The following is an 18,472-nucleotide window of genomic DNA, read 5'->3' as shown; positions in this document are numbered from 1 at the left end:
CACTTAAAACGTGTTTTGGTTTTTTTTTTCCTTTTCTTTCTGTTCTGCCCTAAAGCAATAGTGTAGAACCACCGGACAGTCAGCATGACCAGCCATTTAAAATGTATTGTATTAATATTTTATAATTATTTATCTCACTATATTGTTACTATTTTCTTTGGGAGAAAATTGCAGAGCTTTGTCAGTTGATCTACTCTCCCAAAATCTCCATGGGGTTGGAAAATAGAAAAAGAACCTTCACGTTCTGGAAAAAAAACGGTTTGCAATGAACAAGATGTCTGGACCTCTGCTTCCCTCATGTGAAGCTGGTAGTTTTTATAGTTCCTTTCATGCCCTCTGTTTTCACCAGCTCCTCCTCTTTTGCCTCCCCCAGGTGAACTTGGCTATACCTCTCTTAGTATCTGACATTCCCTACAGTGGGGCTTCTCCACGTAATAATGCTGGCTTTTCCATCCTGGATGCTCAGATGGAGACGCCAAGGATGGTTACTAGGTCACCAATTCAAACAATCACATGCCCTGTGTCTGCCAAAAGGCTACGGGGTCCCTGCTTGAGATGGAAGGCCTCATCCTATTATCCCCAAGGCTTCTGGTAGAGGAAAGGAGAAGAGGTGCACAGAGCACTGATTATATACAGTACCTTGGATGCAATAGTTACAGTGGGATATCAACACACAGTGAGAAAGACTTGATTTGACTGTGTTCCTTGCCATTTCCTCCTCCTCGTCTCCCTTCCCTCTCTCCTTTTACTCTTCATCTCTCTTTCTCTTCCTCCTCTCCTGGCAGGCAATGGAATCCAAATTGGATTTCAATTCTAGCTCTGCCTTTTTCTAGCTGTGTGACAATGAACTAGAAACTTAACAGTCTCTGATTCTTAATTCCCTTATCTATTAAGTAGGGGTAAAGATGCCTACTCCATTCTCTGATGGGAACCAGATGAAAGAATATCTGAAATGTATCCAGTGCAAACTAAACCCAATTAATGCTCTCCACAGTGGTCATTTCCACCCTCGAGTAAGTCCTGTTCAACCAACAAAGTTCACAGGAGATGCAGGTAGGAAACCACAACTTTAATGGGAAGCTCAGAATCCCTTTCATTCCAAGACTACAACATTTCCCACTTATTTGCCTATATGGCCTCATTCTTCACATTAGGCTTGCTTAAAGCTCTGGGCATGATCTTTCCATGGCCATGCTTTTTTTTGGCAAAATAATCAAATATGCCAGTAGGGCTAAAGGAAACAAAATAGATCCATGGATAAGTCATTTTCCCTGGTGCATAAAATGCACAGGGGCTCTTAGCAGAGATGGCATGATGGATGTCCAGAAGTACAGGGGAGATGTTCGGATCAGAGAAGTTGTTGATCAATCTTAAATAACCGCGTTGCCTATGGATGTAGTCCTGGCCATAGTCCTCTTGCACGTCAGGGGGGAGGTGGTCCAGGATGCTCTTCTCCAGCTTGTCCCACATGTCACTCGTACCTGTGATATCTGGGATGCAGATAAAAGAGAGGCTCAGATGCTGGGGAGGCCACAACAGGCATGTCCTACCAACCCTAGTTGGGAAGAAGGCCCTTGTGAATTGGCTTCTGTTGGGAAGGACGTTCCCAAACACCTTTTAAAGTATGTACTTTACAACGGTATTTATTATATTCTTTTAAACATACATTACATAACAGTGCACAGATGACTAGGTTTCCACAAACTGAATAGCTCACATAACCAGCAACCAAATCAAGAAATGGACAAACCAGCTTCTGTTGCCTTTCCAGTAGCCACAGTCCTGAAGAACAGAATAAAGTAGTTTTGCCTAACTTTAGACATTATATAAATGGAATCATATGTTATATTGTGAGATTTATCCATGTATTATATGGTCAATAGCTTTCCATTCTGTAATTATGCCATAAATTATTTATTTATTATACTGTGATGGGCATTTGGGTTGTTTTCAACTTAAGGCTCATGAATAGTGCTGCCACGAACATTCTAATACATATCTTTTCATGACTATTATATACAATATAAAATATAATGTACATAACATAGGTTATCTATAAAATATGTATATACCTACATAATATATGTACACATACATACACATATCATTTTTAAAAGTATAGCAGTAATGCCTGCTTCTATGCATGAAATTAAATATATAATGTTGAACATCATTTTGTCTATTTCATGAATATATAATTTTAATTTCATTTTAAATAATATATTAAACTTAGTTTAAATCTGCATTTAAGTTTTAATATATGAATGTGATTAAATATATAAACATATATTTAATGTGGAAGTAAATTCTTATCTATTATATAAAATTTAATAATATCCATATATTTACTACAAAATATAGCAGCAATTTCTGGTCGTTGTATAAATAATAACAATGAGATGCATATGTTTTTAAAATCAGTCTCTTTGGAGGTAACTTACAGTTCTGTGAGTCATTCTACATTCCCTTCTTGTTCATACAAACATATATACACATGTTTGGCTTTGGTTAATTTTGTTTTACCAGAAACAAACAAAAAAACCAAAAAAGAATCATACTGTATGTATTTACCAGGAACTTGCTTTTATTGTTTGTGTTTTTTTGTTTTGTTTTTTTGTCTGATTGCTTAGTAATAAGACACAGACCTGCCTCCTGGCAATGGCTATAGTTTTAAACCAGAGCAGCAGAATTTTCCACTGAGCACCTTTAGTCACCACTTCTCTATCAAAGGACTTCCCAGCTGTTCCTGGGTTTAACCATACCAGGAGACACTGCCATCAGCAGCCTTGCACAGTAAATCCTTTTGTATTTCAGTGTTTGCTTCTGTAGGGTACAGTCCCCAGAGTGTGGCTGCCTGGTCAAAAAACACACACATTTTGAATTTTGGCAGCCACTGCCAGATTACTTTGCAGAAAGGTTGCGGCCACCCACATTTCCTCCGACAAAGTGTGTGATTGCTCAGGGATTGCTGTGGGGATGAATCTTGTTTGCTAGCCTGGGTAACTTCTGGATATCAGGACCGTGGGGTGGTTGGCATTGAGGGGAGCCTCACTATGAATGTAAGCCAGTGAAATCCAATTATACTCATGGAAATGCAAACAGAGTTTCAATTGCTCATTTTTTTACATGAAGTCACCACACCAGACTTAAAGAAATGATTACCCTGACAATTACTACTCTGGAGGCTTCTAAGTCTTGAAAAACATATTTGCGTGAACTATTGTTCCTCCAGCATCTTTTCCCCCAGACTCTACTTTCACCGGCTGGGGGATTCCTTTTCCTCTCCACTTCCTTCCTCTTTAATCACCTCATGGACTTTCTAACCACTCTTGTGGGTACTCTGTTTAGAATTCCCAAACCTCTCTTTCTTGATGACAAAGCCACCAGTCTTTTGTCAACCTTCATCTGCTATTTTTGACACACATTTGCCCATCCCCTGCCGCTCTGGGGCTACACACAATAAAATTGTTAAGATGATCTGGATCCAAATCCCATCCCTGCCTCATATCAAGTCTGTGGCTTGGGAAATTCCTTAACTTCTCTGAGCCTCAGTTTTCTACCTACAAGATGGGAATATTATAATGCCTACCTCATAGGTGAGGATTAAGTGAGATTATGCATGTCAAATCTTAAAATCTGCTAAGCATGCAACATGTTTTAGCTCTTTGTCTTGCAGGGCAGCAAAAACAAAAATCTGGTATGTCACCTCAAATTTCTTCAGAAGCTCTTTGTGTCCCTAGAAATTCTTTTTCTTGTCCCCCCACTTCCAACATCATTCTCCAAATGTAAGTCCTCAGCCCTCCACTGTCTGGTCTCTTGTCTTTCAAGAGCCCATCAAATATCAGCGTGAAGCTGAGGGCAGCATGGTATAAAAGTAAGAACCAGGCACAGTACCTAGAGACCTGGTTTCAAATTCCCCACCATCATGGTGTGCTATTTATTACCTACCCCATCTCAGTGTCCTCAGGGTTGTGGTGCAGCTTAAGACATATGGAAAGAGAGGGAGTAAAATTGGAACAATTTTTAAGGAAACATTTTGGAATTATCCAGTAAAGTTGAAGGCAATTAAGATCTATGATCAAGTCATTTCACTCCTGGCTGTGTCATAGGAAAAAATCACATACACATGCACCATAGGATATGTACCAGAAGGTCCATAGCTGCATTGTTCACAATGGTCCAAAAGTGACCCAAATATCCCATCAATAGTAGAAAAATTGTTGCATATTCACAGAAAACTATATGGCAATTTAAATGAATAACCTACACCCAACAGAGATGAATTGTGAAAATACAATGTTAGATGAAAGAAGCCAGAAGCAAAAGAACACATCCACGTTGATTCCATTCAAAGTTCAAAAACTGGTAAAGCCAAACTGTTGTTTGGGGATGCATATATGGATGGAACATTGAAAGGAATAGCAAATAAACAATTGTTACAAAAAGTAGGAGAGATTACATGTTGAAGGGACGAGAGGGTTAAGACTGCAGAGGATCACATGGGGGCTTCTGGGAGCTGGAAATGTTTTTGATCTGGATGTTAAGTACGTGAATTTTTTATAAAAACTTAAACTATGTGTGTATATGATAGATTTCTCAATAAAAAAATAAGATCAACAACATCAGGAAAGAATGTATAGGAAGTAGCTAGTCCCCAATAAGAACTGCTCCCCCAAAATGTTGGCTATGACAATTTTGATGAGTCCTTGAAATTCTAACTTAACTGTAGGGTTGCTCTCTGATCCAAGCAGAATCTTACATCTGTGTATTGGAAGTTGTCCTTGGCTGTGTCACCAAACCCTTGATCCTGCCCAAAATCAAATTCATCATTTTCCTCTTACACTAGCTGTCAGCCAGCTTTTCTCTCTCGGTCTCTCACACTGCCATATTTGGCTTCATCTTTGACCCACCCTTCTCCATCAACTCCCTTCAGCTCTCCTCCTGGCCCAGGGAGTCCCCAGGTTGGAAGCCCCTCTCAGGACATCTTCTTCCCTCCATTCCTACTGTCCATTCCTACAGCCTCTCAACCTGAGTGGCCCAGGTGTCTTTCTCTGGGTCTCCTTCCTAGAAGAGCCCTTTCACTGAGTCTTCATGCTTCTCCTAGACAGCTCTCTGAGATCCAAGCTGCTGGATGCTTCAAGACAAAGTTCCCCTTGAGACAGGAGGGGAAGGATAAGGGCACAACCATTAAAAGAATGACACAGACTTTGAGGATAGGACAAATACTGTTTAGAACCAGCTAGGCCCAAGATGGTGGAAGATTCAACTTCCAGTAGACCTTGGAAGGTCTCACACTCATTGTAATACAATAGCATGCTAAATGACAAACCCACAGGAGCCATGACAGTTCTGAGGCTGACTTTAAAAGACCGAAAAGTGGGCAGTGGCCCAGTTCCTGGAAATCCTCACTCTTTCCCCAAAACAGTTGGAATAATCCTCCCACTTGTTGGTATATGAAATTACCCAGCCCATAAAAACTAACCACCCCGGCACCCTAGGGCCACTCTCACCTTCAGAGGTGGTCCATATTCTGCCTATGAAATGTCTATCTGTCTAACTAAATTCGCTTTCACTTTACTATGGCTTGCTCTTGAATTCTTTCCTGCGTGAAGCCAAGGACCCTCACTTGATGGCACGTCCCAGGGACTTGCCTGAGACGGGTAACATGACCATTGTCTCAAGCCCCATTCTCCTGCAACACTCTTTTTTTAGATTTTTATGTTGTGCTTTGGGTGAATATTCAAACCTCTAGGGTTTGTTCTTCAGTATGTTAGCAATCCCTCCCAGTGTGTGTCTTCAGTTATACATGTTTTTTTACATCTTCACTTAAATCACCAATTAAATGTTTGATGACCCAGAACTAACGACTGAACCACAGGGGTCATCTACATTTGCCCAGAGTCCAGAATTTCAGAGAGAGGAGAGGAGAGGAGAGGATGACCATCTTCTCCCAGGGTAGAAGGAGGTGTGTCAGTGAGTCATATCCTTCAGAAGGGATGAGGTGGTGTTTAAAAAAAATATGACATCAAAACGTAATTCCTTGGTGAAAGGCGTCAGGGGAGCAACCAACCATTCAGTGCAGGACCTGGCACTTGCCCCTCTATGCTAAAAGAGCCCACCCATCCCAACCTCTCTTTGGTCGACCACTGAGGGGTTTGGCTTGAGCTCTGTCAGGATAAAGGACCTTCAGCATCCCTTTGGAATGAACACTCCAAGGCTCTTAGGTTCAGACACCTACTCGTTTGGAAGCCTCCAGGCTGGATAACAGAGACTTTAACTCCCCAGTTGGATAGCTCTTGTCTCAAGACTGCTGAAAACATGGTCAGAGCCGCCTTAGATGAGCTATAGGCTGCCAGCCTCTCCATTGGGATCGCTCCTATGGAAATAATGGGAGAGAAAAAAAAAATCAGATCTGATGTTTTCATTTGCTCATCCACTAACTATTTAAGCACCTATTGCATGTCAGGATTTGGTATCAGTGGTGACAAGGGCCCTCCGTACCCAGGGGAGCATATATTCTTGGTCACACTATTGTCTGGCTTCCTTTGCTTCTGCTTTCCATGACTGCCTCCGTCACAACTGGTCCAATGACACACCAAGTGCTCAATCTCTCCCAGCTTCTAAGCTAAATGTGATTTGGGTGGGATAAAGGGCATCATCCCCAGCTTCTGACCTTCCAATTTGGCCGACCTACATCCTAAGGTTCTAGGTGGGTTTATGTTTGGGGAAGGAGGGGCAGGGAGGCAATATTCAGCCCATTGAAGCTTATAGTTTAACAAATTGGGTTTAATATTTGTTGCAACAAGGAGTAACACACACCATGGTGAACTGTGGGGCATCTCTGTAAGAGGGTGTGACCGGTCAGAATGGCTATCATCAGAAAGTCTCCAGATAATAAATGCTGGAGAGAGTGTGGAGAAAAGAGAACTGTACTATACTGTTAGAGGGAATGTAAATTGGTGCAGCCACTATGGAAAACAGTATGTAGGTTCCTTAAAAAACTAAAAATAGAGCTACCATAGAATGTGATCCCGCTTCTGGATATATATCCAAAAAAGATAACTCTAATTCAGAAAGATAAAAGCACTCCAATGTTCATAGCAGCACTATTTACAATAGCCAAGACATAGAAAAAACCCAAGTGCCCAACAACAGATTTAAGAAGATGTGATATATATACACAAAGGAATGTTAATATTACTCAGCCATAAAAAGAATGAAATATTGCCATTTGCAGCAACATGGATGGACCTGGAGAATATTATAGTTAGCAAAGTCAGATAGAGAAAGACAAATATTGTATGATATCACTTATATGTGGAATCTAAAAAAATAATACAAATGAATCTATAAGCAAAACAGAAACAGACTCACTGACATAAAACAAACTTATGGTTACTAAAGGGGAAAGGGAGTGAAGGAGGGATAAATTAGAAGTATGGATTAACAGATACAAATGACTATACATAAAACAGATAAGCAACAAAGATTGACTATATAGTGCAGGGAACTGTATTCAATATCTTGTAATAACCTATAATGGAAAATAATCTGAAATATATATGAATGACTGAATAATCTGAATGACTTTGCTGTACACCTAAAATGAACACAATATTGTAAATCAACCATACTAAAAAAACAAACAAACAAACAAAAAAAAACTCAGTAGACAAATTAGATGGTAGTTTAAACACAGTTAAGAAGAGAATTTGTTACCTAGAACCTAGATCTGAGGAAACCACTAGGGACACAGATGGAAAATATGAAGGAGAGATATGACAGACAGAATAATGGTCCCCCAAAGACAACCATGCCTAATCTCTGGAACCTATAAATATATTAGCTTATATGGAAAAGGGGGAATTAAGGTTGCAAATGGAATTAAGGTTGCTAATCAACAGCCCTTCAGATGAGTAGAGTAGCCTGGATTATCCAGTTGGGCCCAATGTAATCAAAAGCCTTCTTATAATTGAAAGAGGGGAGAGAAGAGCATTAGAATGAGAGAGATGGTCCAGTGTTGCTGGAGTTGAAGACAGAGAAATGGGACCATGAGCCAAGGATGCAGGCAGCCTCTAACACTTAGAAAAAACAAGGAAATGGATTGCTCCTAAAGCCCTCAGAAGGATTGCAGCCCTGCCCAAACACTGATTTAAGACCAATGGGACTCATTTCAGACGTCCACACTATAGAACTGTAAAATAATAGGTTTGTGATTAGAAAAAAAAAAAAAAAACAGGGTTTGAGAAATAGCTTATTCCAGGAGGGCTAACTAGGGCTAGGGGCAGATGCTTTTATTCCCCCTAAATTACATTTCTTCCAGAAGCTGGGAGAGATTGAGCCTTACACTGGGTCTCTCATTGGATCAGCTGTGAGGGATGAGCTATGGAAGGTAGAAAAGTGGAATGACATTTGGAATAATGATCTCTGCAGATGTAATTAAGGTACAAATCTCATGATGAGACCACCCTGGATTCAGATGGGCCCTAAATCCAATGATAGGTGTCCTTGTAAGAGACAGAAAAGGAGAAGACACACAGAGGCATTTCAGTGAATGCCAAAGATGACTTCATGGGTATTCTGCTCTGCCTAAAACCCCCAAGACATTTGCACAACTATCTAAGGGTGGGTGGAAGATCTCCAGTGTCCCCTGGTCTTACCTTTCCATGCATTCCAGTTCCATCAGCTTTTCTAGACTTCAGTGGTTTTCACCAAACCAGACATGGGTCTAGTTTTGCAAATGTGCTCATCTTTATTCTTCTGACTTCAGAAATTTGTAAATGATTTCTTTTCCCTAACAAAGTCCTTTTTATTCTTCTGTTGGTTACCCTTCTAGCATGCTTCATCCATGGGAGAACATCTTCCTATCCTGAGCTCTCACGCCTGAGTCCTACCTCTATCCAAAAGTTAAAGTTTGCAACATGAGCATCTGAGACCACAAAATGTGGCTCAGCCCACATCTAAAATTTATCAAGGATCATTTAATAAGGGATATTTAAGTCACCACCTTACAGCATGCAGTGGATAGAACAAACCCGCGTTTCTAGGTAGGCTTTCAGCTACCTCTTCCTGGACCCCCATGAAACACTGAGCTCATTCCTGCCTACTGGCAAAGCGTGACAGTAATGACCGTGATCTGGTTTCTTAAAGGCCAATCTTAGTAGACATTGGCCATTTCCAGCCACTTAATGAAACATGCCTTGAATTTGACTTTCTAGCCTCAATCTGAAAGCCATACAATGCAATTAAAAAGAAAATGGGATGACAAAATGTAGGGAGCCAAATACACATACAAGTACAAGGAAAACTGGGGAAATATGAATAAAATTGGTGAATTAGATCATTATCAGTATGCAGGTTATAACATTGTACTATACTTCTGCAAAATCTTACTATTAGAGGACACTGGGTAAAGGGAACACAAGATCTCTCTTATTCTTCCTTATGATTTTTAGTAAGTCTATAATGATCTCAATAAAAGTTTCTATCAAAAACAGCATAGTATCTGCACTCCTACATTCACTACAGCATTATTTACAATAGGAATGATTTAAGTGTCCATCAAAGGATGGGCAGATAAAGAAAATATGGTACATGTATATATAATAAGATATTATTTGGCCATAAAAAATTGCCATTTCTGCCAATTGCAACAACATGGATGGACCTTGAAGGCATTATGCTAAGTGAAATAAGTCAGACAAAGAAATACTATGGGATCTCCCTTATACGTGGAATCTTCAAAACAAACAAACAAACAAACTAATGGATATAGAGAGCAAATTAGTGGTTTCCAGAAGTGAGGGTTAGGGGGTGGGTAAATGGATAAAGGTGATCAAAAGGTACAAACTTCCACTTATAACATATATCAGTTCTGAGGAGGTAATGTATAGCATAGTGACTATAGTTAGCAATACTGTGTTGTATATTTGAAAGTTCAGAGAGTAAATCTTTAAAGTTCTTATCACAAGAAAAAAAATTATAACTGTGAGGTGATGGATGTTAACTAACCTTATTGTGGTAATCATTTCACAATATACATATAAATCATTATGTGGTACACGTTAAACTAATACAATGTTGTATGCCAATTATATCTCAATAAAACTGGGGTCAGGGAGCACAGGCATTGAAGTAGAGATACCTAGAACAGCTAATGTCAATTATTATCATTATTCTTACATTATTATTAAAGCTTCTGTCTGGCTCACATAACTTCCTTTTGGGACATACTTATCCTTACTTCCCTGTCTTTGTAGGAAGGCTGTTAGTCAATGGTTCTGCCCTCACTAAGAGAACAGAATGACCAATCATAGTATCCCATCCCCTGAACATGGAGATTGGATTGGGGCTGGGCATGTGACCTACACTGAGCCAGAGCCCCGATATAGATCATGGAAGGGAGATGGTTTTATTGTTTATTCCTGGCTACTTAAGTGTGGTGATGGTGAAACAGTGAAATTCCCAGGGGGCATTTTTGCTACCACACCAGGAGAAGGTAAGCAAAGGAAATTGAGGAGTGAAAAGGGGTGGTCAGAAAACTGGAAGTGAGGGTTGAGGAGGGAAACAGGGAGTGGAGGTAGGAGAGAGTTACCATGATCCCATCTGGCATCTTGGTTCCAGCCAATTGATAAGCTAATAAGTTCCTTTCCCCCTATTTGTTTAAGTTAGTTTGAGGTTTGGCCCTTTCACTTAGAAGGAAGAGTCCTGAGGCTTCACTGATGAAATTTCAATACAGTATGTGGCACAAAACATTAAACCTGGTTCCTGTCTTGGCACATACAACCAGCTGGTTCTTATATAGTTTCACAAAATCTTAGAGTTCAAAATCCAATTTCTTCCTTTTACTGGTTAAAAAGGCCAAAGAAGTTCAAGCAACTTGTTGAAAGTTACAACCCAGTTTGTGGGGTTAGATTGTTCTTAATTCTCTACGGTTTTTAGAGATGAGGTGAGTCTGGCCAGCTGGAAGGCAGGTTAGCAGAAAAGGGCAGCAGTTAAGAGGCCAGTTCTGGAGCCAACACGGCCTGTGTTCAAATACCAGCTCTGCTTGATTAGTAGCATCAATTAAAATCAGGAAAGAGGAAAAGTTGTTTTATGTTTATGTGCCTTGGTCTTTAAATCTGTAAATTAAGAATAATGACAATACATACATCACACAGTGTTGTTGTCAGCATTAAATGAATTGAAGTATTAGAATGGTGTTTGGCACAAAGCAAGCTCCCTTTTAGAGCTTCCTATTATTCCACTGGTGCTGGGAGTTTGAAAGCTCCCTCAGGTGATTCTAATAAAAAGATAGGGTTGTTAAACAATTCTAAAGAACATCTCTGAAGTTTTTCCAGTTATTTCTGTCCTCTGGACATGGACGTGTTAATACAGGCTGGGACCTGAAAAAACAGATTTCTGTTTTGGATATGGAAGGCTCGTGTGATCTCAGAAGTTGAATAATGACCTGGCAGTGCTGTTTTATCCTTGATCTAAGTCTTACAGGTGTGAGGGGTAAGATACGTTGTGTTTCAAGAGACTGAAATTAAAAGAGAGTTTCTAATGCTGTGCCGCAGGAAGAAGGTGTATTTTTGTTTGGTTTTGTTTGCTTTTCAGCTGTGTATGCCTTAGTCAAAATATATTCCCTTCAAATTATATTGATTGAAAGCCAGTCTTAAAAGGTTACATACCATGGAATTGCATGTATATGATATTCTTGAAATAAAATTATAGAGATGGAGAACAGATTCATGGTTGCCAGGAATTGGGGATGGGGTGAGGGCATGGATGTGGCCATAAAAGTGGTATCTCAGGGGATCCTTGTGATGATGGAGCCGTTCTGTATTTTGGTTGTGTTCGTGGTTACAGGAAGCTATATGTATGATAAAACTGCACAGAACTATAAACACACATAAATAAGTGCACATATAACTGGTGAAATCTGAGTAAGCTCTGTGCATTGTACCAGTGTCAATTACATGGTTTTTATATCGTACTATAGTTATGCAAAATGTTATCATTAGGGGAGGCTGGGTGAAGGGTGAACAGTTGGACTTCCTTGTACAGTTCCTTGCAACTTCCTGTGAATCTATAATTATTTCCAAATAAAAACTTTAAAAATGCATACGCCCATTAAGACATGATTAAATTGGGAGCATTGACTAGCTCCCATGTAGGTCTTCGGCTGTACCAAGGTCATAAGGTAGCCTAACATTTTGATAAATAAAATTAAAGTGTAAGGTTTTTTGAAGTTTGGCATGGGAGGCTCAGAAATCAAGGTCCCGCTCATCTGAAACGTTCCTTAAAAGATGAGATAAGCCCCCTAAGCAAGCTAGAGCTTTCAAACATTTTCTGCCAAGGCTGCAACCAAATTTAAAGTGACAATCTCCTTCTTTCTCACTCTGTCTCACACACAGCCCCATCATGGATGTAGCTAATGTAAAGGCAAAACTTTACCTTTAGAGTAGTCCTTGTTTGGGAGGTATCAAAATTGAATGAATGCTGGGTTTCCCTGCAGTTGATTCTAAGTAGCCAGTGCTGATAAATGGCTCAGAACTTGAGGTGACCTGTTATTAAGTGACTTAACAGAACACCCAGTCACAATGGGACCTGTTTTAACCAACCACGAACGGACCCATGGACTCTTTTCGTCCTTCATAATTGGAAACTGTCTCTCCTTACTTAGTGTAGCCACCGTGAAAGCAGCATCCCACCCTCTCCCAGAAGATACCAGTCCCCGCCACCCAGGTTTTCTGCCTCGGGGAACTACTCAGTGAATCTGTTCCCTGGCAAGAATAAACTCAACATTCACGTTTCTGATCGCTCTGGCGGCCACTGTCTTTCCTTTGACCTTATGGTGCCCTGTTGGCCGTGGCTAAAGCTGAGGGAGACTTGAAGTTACAACTTTGGAGCTTACAAAACCATAGAGGGCCTCTCTCTCCCCTCCCCCCACCCCGGGGGCTCAGTCCTGGTCTTTGCTTGACTCCTTTGGTGCCGCATAAGTAACGTTAGTGATGTTTCTCAAGGCTCTACTCGTCAAATGTTCCTGATGTCCTCTGAGTTAACACAGTGCCTCAAACATGTTCTGAAGCTGTAATGATCAGCACCTACCTGGAGATCCCCTTTTTCCTGGCCTAAAACTCACGTATGGTCCCGTAGGAATAATGGAAAAAGAAAGGGCTCTTTAAGGGAATGAGCTATTCACAAGTATTCAACAGGGGACAGGAACATTGCAATTTTTCAGCCTGAGGCTGTATAGGTCGGCTGTGATACTTCGATTTATAATAAGAAATATATCTTTGGTCATCGTCGCTGTTTCTGGCACAGAGTTTCTAAAACCCTGGGAATTTCCTAAGTGACGAGCGGCAAAGGTTAATGTGGCCTGTTGTTATGTTAATGAGGCAACTTGGACTTCACCTAAGGGAAGGGAGGCTGGTTGCCAGTGGAGCCAGTCAAATGATTAGAGGGTTGGAATTTCTAATCTCACACCTACTCGCACCTCCAGGGAAGGAAGAGGAGCTGGAGATTAAGATCCATTATCAATGGCTAATGATTTAGTCACTCCTGCCTCTTTAGTGAAGCCTCCATAAAAACCCAAAAGGAGGCAGCTGGGAGAATTTCCACGTTAGTGAATGCATGAGATTTGGGGAGAGTGGCCCCTTCAGAGAGCATGGGAGCATTGCACCCTCTCCTGGGCCTTGCCCTGTGTATCTCTCCTTCTGGCTGTTGATTTTGTATCCTTTAATATCCTTTGTAATAAACTGGAAATCCAGTGAGTAAACAGGTTTCCTTAGTTCTTTGAGCCTCTCTAGTAAATTAATGGAACCCAAGGAGGGGGTAGTTGGTACCTCTGAACTATAGCCTGTTGGTTAGAAGCACGGGTGATAACCTGGACTTGAGATCAGCATCCAGGGTGGGGATGAGAGGGACAGTCTTATAAGACTGGCCCCTTAATCTGTGGGATCTGATGCTATCTCCAGGTAGTTGGTGTCAGACTTGAATTGTAGGACAGCCTGCTAGTATCTGGGCACTGCTTGTTGGTGTGGAAGAAAATCCCCCTTCCCACCACGGAACTGGGTGCAGGACACTTTTATAGAGGTACCAGGGTTCCATGCCCACACAGCTTTCTCATTCTCTACTACCTTCCCAAGCCAGAACTTGCATGATCTTGCCTCAGAAGAATGTAATGAGGGCTCCCAGTCAGTTTCTGCCTCCTCCCAGTCAATTGGAGTCAGCTCAAGTAATAGAGTCATTTCCTTTATTGAAACTTGCCAAGCTCAAGAACCCAAACCATCCACCTGCCCCCAGGAGAGACAGGTTTGCCAATCTCCTTTAGCCATGGTTAGCAGAAATCTGAGATTAATATCTTCTGATTGTTCCCACGTCATTCTGACAACCTCTGGGAATTCAACAAACTGTTCAGTATCAGAATCAATGCCTGGGACCTTGTTCAAAGTGTGGTTGAGAACCAGCGTCAGCAACTGGGAATCTTAGAAGTTCAAGTCCTCAGATCACTTTCTAGACCTATTGAATCAGAAATTCTGGGGGTGGGGCAGAACTTTTTTCTTATTGTGGAAAAATACATAAAGCATAAAATTCACCATTTAACCATTTTAAGGCATACAATTCAGTGGCATTTAGTCCATTTACGGTATTGTGCAACCAACACCACTATCTAGTTCTATTATATTCTCAGTGCCCCAAATACCCATTAAGCAGTCACTTATCATGCACTTTCTCCCCAGCCCCTGATGACCACTAATATGCTTTCTGTCTCTATGAGTTTGCCTGCTTTGGACATTTCACATAGATAGGATCGTCCAAGATGTGACTTTGTGTTTATCTTCTGTCACTTACCATAATCTTTTCAAGGTTCACCCTTCAGTGTATCAAGGCTTCATTCCCTTTTATGGACTAGTAATATTCCATTGTATGGATAGACCACATTTTATTTATCGGTTTGTCAGCTGATGGACATTTGGGTTGTTTCCATCTCTGGCTATTATAAAAAATGATGCTTTGAGTACCCATGTATGACTTTTTGTTTGAACACCTGTTTTCTGTTCTCCTGAGTGTACACTTAGGAGTAGACTTGCTCAGTCATATTGTAACCCTGTGTTTAATTTATTGGGGAACTGCCATATGTTTCCCACAGAGGTTGCACCATTTTATATTCCCACCAGCAATTTGGGAGAGTTCCAATTTCTTCACACCCTTGCCATCAAGTGTCATTTTCTGGTTTTTTGATTATAGCCATCCTACTGGGTGTAAAACATTATCTCATTATGCATAGCTACATAGTTTTGATTTCCTGCAGTTGTTTTTAAGTAGCCTTCCTGGTGATTCTAATGCATCTGAAGTTTGTTGCATTAGAAAGTTGTCCATAGTAGGACTCATAATATTCACTTAGGAACTAGTTATAGAAATACACAATCTCAGGCCCCTCTCAGACCCACTCAGTCAAATTCTGCATTTTAACAAGATCCCCATGTGACCACTATACAAATTAATGTCTGAGAAGCACTGGTGTAGGAGACAGAACTAAATTGCTAAGACTTCCTAATCATTGCTTAAACGTACTAGAGTTAGGGTCTGTGTTGTGCCCCCGCTGTTTGCCTGGTATATTCTTGTTTAACAGTCTAGAAAAGTGAAAGGGACATGAAATTCGGAGTAAAACAGACCCAGTTACCAACCCTGACTCCATTGCTTACCAGATGGATGATCCTGGGTTAGGATGGGCTAGAGCTAAAAAGGAATTAACATCTGCATCCTGCAGAGGTTAGAATTGACTGACTTTAGGTGTGTAAGCATCTAATACAACTCAGCATGAGGAAGTTCACTCAATCTTGCTCTGCCCTCTCCCCCTGGCCATACACCACCCCTGGCTATTGTGAGAGTTTTAAGGAAGCAAATCGCAGCTTTGACTTCTCACATCATGGTGAATGGCTTTTGGGTCTCTAACTCTACTATATACCAGGTGCAAGGCTGATGCTTAAACCCAAGGCATTTCATCTCATCTCACTATGGCCCTAAGAAGAAACAATTACTATCATCCCCTTTGTAAAATGAGGAAACTGCAACTCAGGTTGAGAATTTTGTCCTGGGTCACTCAGTGGTAAAGACAGAATCAACACCTAGGCAGTTTATCCCCACTCTGCTCCCTGGCTTTCTCTCCTTTGTGAAGCCTGATTCTACCTGCATAGCTACATATCTCTCTTGCTCTTTCTGTTTCTTGTTCCTATCTTTAGGGATGGGAGACATGGGAGGGAACAGTGTATTCATAATGTGATTGACTCTTTTGTCAATAGAGAAGTATTTAAAGAGGCAATGTTTCTGCCTTGCCTCAATCCTGGAACCTCCCATTCACAGGAATGATTATGTTGACCCTCTTTCCATCCAGGAATGGCAGTGAAGCTGGAGTGAGCATCTAGCAGTGGAGTAGGCCCGGAGAGGAAAATGGTGGCAGTGATACTTTGGGAAGAGCCCCTGCAGCTCATGGCCTTGTGGTTGACATGGTGGTAACACATGATCCAGCTGAATTAGTGGGACACTGAGTTTGTGTATCTGAACATGTGGTCAAAGTTCAAATTCCAATTCTACCTGAAGAGCCGGTCGCTTAACTCTTCTGAACACTGGTTTTCATAACTCCAAAATAAGGATACTAATCCTTACCAGGCAGGGTATTGGGATCATATATCTGACAGCATCCAACAAGTGCCTGAAGCCTAATGGATGCTTCCTAATATTCATATTTATTTAGATGTCTACTGTATGCCAGGGGCTGCTCTGCATGTTTTAACATCAGTTCTAAGTGTACTTAATGGTCATAACTGTCCTTGGAGGTAGGTTCTATTATTACCCTCATCAACTCTGTTTTAAAATATGAAAAAGCAAAGCACTGAGAGTTTAAGGGACTTACCCAAAGACACAGAAGATGACAGTAATAGAGCTAACTGTTACATAGAATTTTCAATGTGCACACAAAAACTTGTACATAAATGTTCATAGCAGTATTATTCATAATAGCCAAAAAGTAGAAACAATCCAATGTCCATCAACTGATGAATAGATAAGCAAGATGTGGTCAATCCATACAATGGAATATTATTCAGCTTTAAAAAGGAATGAAGTTCTGATACATGCTACAACAGGAATAAGCCTTAAAAAGATGAATGAGAAAAGATTTTGGAGTCAGCAAGGAGCAGGTGGAGGAATGAGAGGTGACCAGAGAAGAGGTGGCTGGCAACTGGAGACTTTTGGAAGGAGAAAAGAAGCCTCCAAAAGGGATGTTAACTAAAATGGGTTTTGTGGTATAGGATATATAACCCTCTCTTCCATCTTTGCACAAAGTCTTGAAGAAAATCTATGCTTTCTGAAGTTGGCTTTGCTTTGGTGGGGATGTAATAAAGTGCTGATTCGACATGCTGATTCAACATGATGTGAAGAATGAGAAAAAAGCTGACCACAGGGCCCTGAGTTGCATAAAGGTGGAAGGAATGGGTGTCAGAGTTTGGAGAAAAGGAAAATGTTTGGAAGAGGAAATTAAGTGCATGTGGCAAGTTGTTTATCAGAGATAATTAAAGGTTGACAGAAAGAGCCAAATTGAGGACTAAAACATGCACTTATCATTGCAGCAGGAATTGATGGGGAGAAAAGGCAATGAGGAAGGGCAGATGCATCGTCCATCCACCTTTAAAGAAACAGGGATGGGCCCAGCAGTATTTTACCTAATATCCCAGCCAACCCAGGTGTATTATTTTTCTATTGCTGCTGTGATAAATCACCACAAACTTAGTGGCTTAAACAATACACATGAATTATCTTACAGTTCGGAAGATCAGAAGTCTCACTGGGCTAAAATCAAGGTCTTAGCCAGGCTGCATTCCTTCCAGAGTGTCTAAGCTCCCCTGACTTTTCCAGCTTCTAGAAATCACCTGCCTTCTTTGGCTCATGACCCCTTCCTTCATCTTCCAACCTCTCTTTGATTCTGACCCTTCTGCCTCCCACTTTTAAGGATTCTTATAACTGCATCAGACACACCTAGATACTCTCTGCCTCTCAAGATCCTTACCACAATCACATCTGCAAAGTCCCTTTTGCCAGGTAAGGTCACATATTCCAGGTTTCAGGGATTATGACATGCACATATTTGAGAAACCACTATTCTACCAGAGCAGTTGCCTACTGGCAGCATCCTGTGACACTTCCTTTGGGGTGATTTGCCATGCAGCAATGGATAACTAGAACAGTTATAAGTTCCAGCTCAGTTCCTCCTGGCTGATGCAAACTTCCATGATAAATCTGCACCACTGACATCCTTATCATACAAAAGGTGGCAGAGGTGCCAAGCTCAAGACAACCCAGTGGGTCAGGGCAACCATGAGCTCCTTCTGGAGAACATTTATTAGTGACTGGCTGCCTCTCCCTCTCTCTCCATACCCTCTTCTTCAAAATGAGGAAAAGACCAGGATGAACTCCCAGATAGGCACAT

At 41.0% G+C, this 18,472-nt stretch overlaps 1 protein-coding gene across 3 annotated transcripts in view; it reads right to left on the bottom strand.

Moving 5' to 3' along the window:
* Positions 1 to 1,054: 1,054 nt before the first annotated feature.
* HSD17B2 (hydroxysteroid 17-beta dehydrogenase 2) overlaps positions 1,055 to 18,472 on the bottom strand; it is a 56,018-nt gene continuing 38,600 nt past the window's right edge. For all 3 annotated transcript variants that reach the window (XM_032486855.1, XM_006183954.3, XM_032486854.1), the window contains 2 exons: positions 6,239 to 6,376; positions 1,055 to 1,490 (listed from right to left, as the gene is read on the bottom strand). In XM_032486855.1, the coding sequence (XP_032342746.1) occupies positions 1,129 to 1,490; positions 6,239 to 6,376 (500 nt within the window). In that variant the 3' untranslated portion in view covers positions 1,055 to 1,128. The remainder of the gene's footprint in view (positions 1,491 to 6,238; positions 6,377 to 18,472) is intronic.

The sequence above is a fragment of the Camelus ferus genome, chromosome 9 (assembly GCF_009834535.1).
Source record: "Camelus ferus isolate YT-003-E chromosome 9, BCGSAC_Cfer_1.0, whole genome shotgun sequence".
NCBI classification, from domain to species: domain Eukaryota; kingdom Metazoa; phylum Chordata; class Mammalia; order Artiodactyla; family Camelidae; genus Camelus; species Camelus ferus.
The sequence above is the reverse complement of the archived record's forward strand: the minus strand, read 5'-3'. Positions and strand labels throughout refer to the sequence as shown.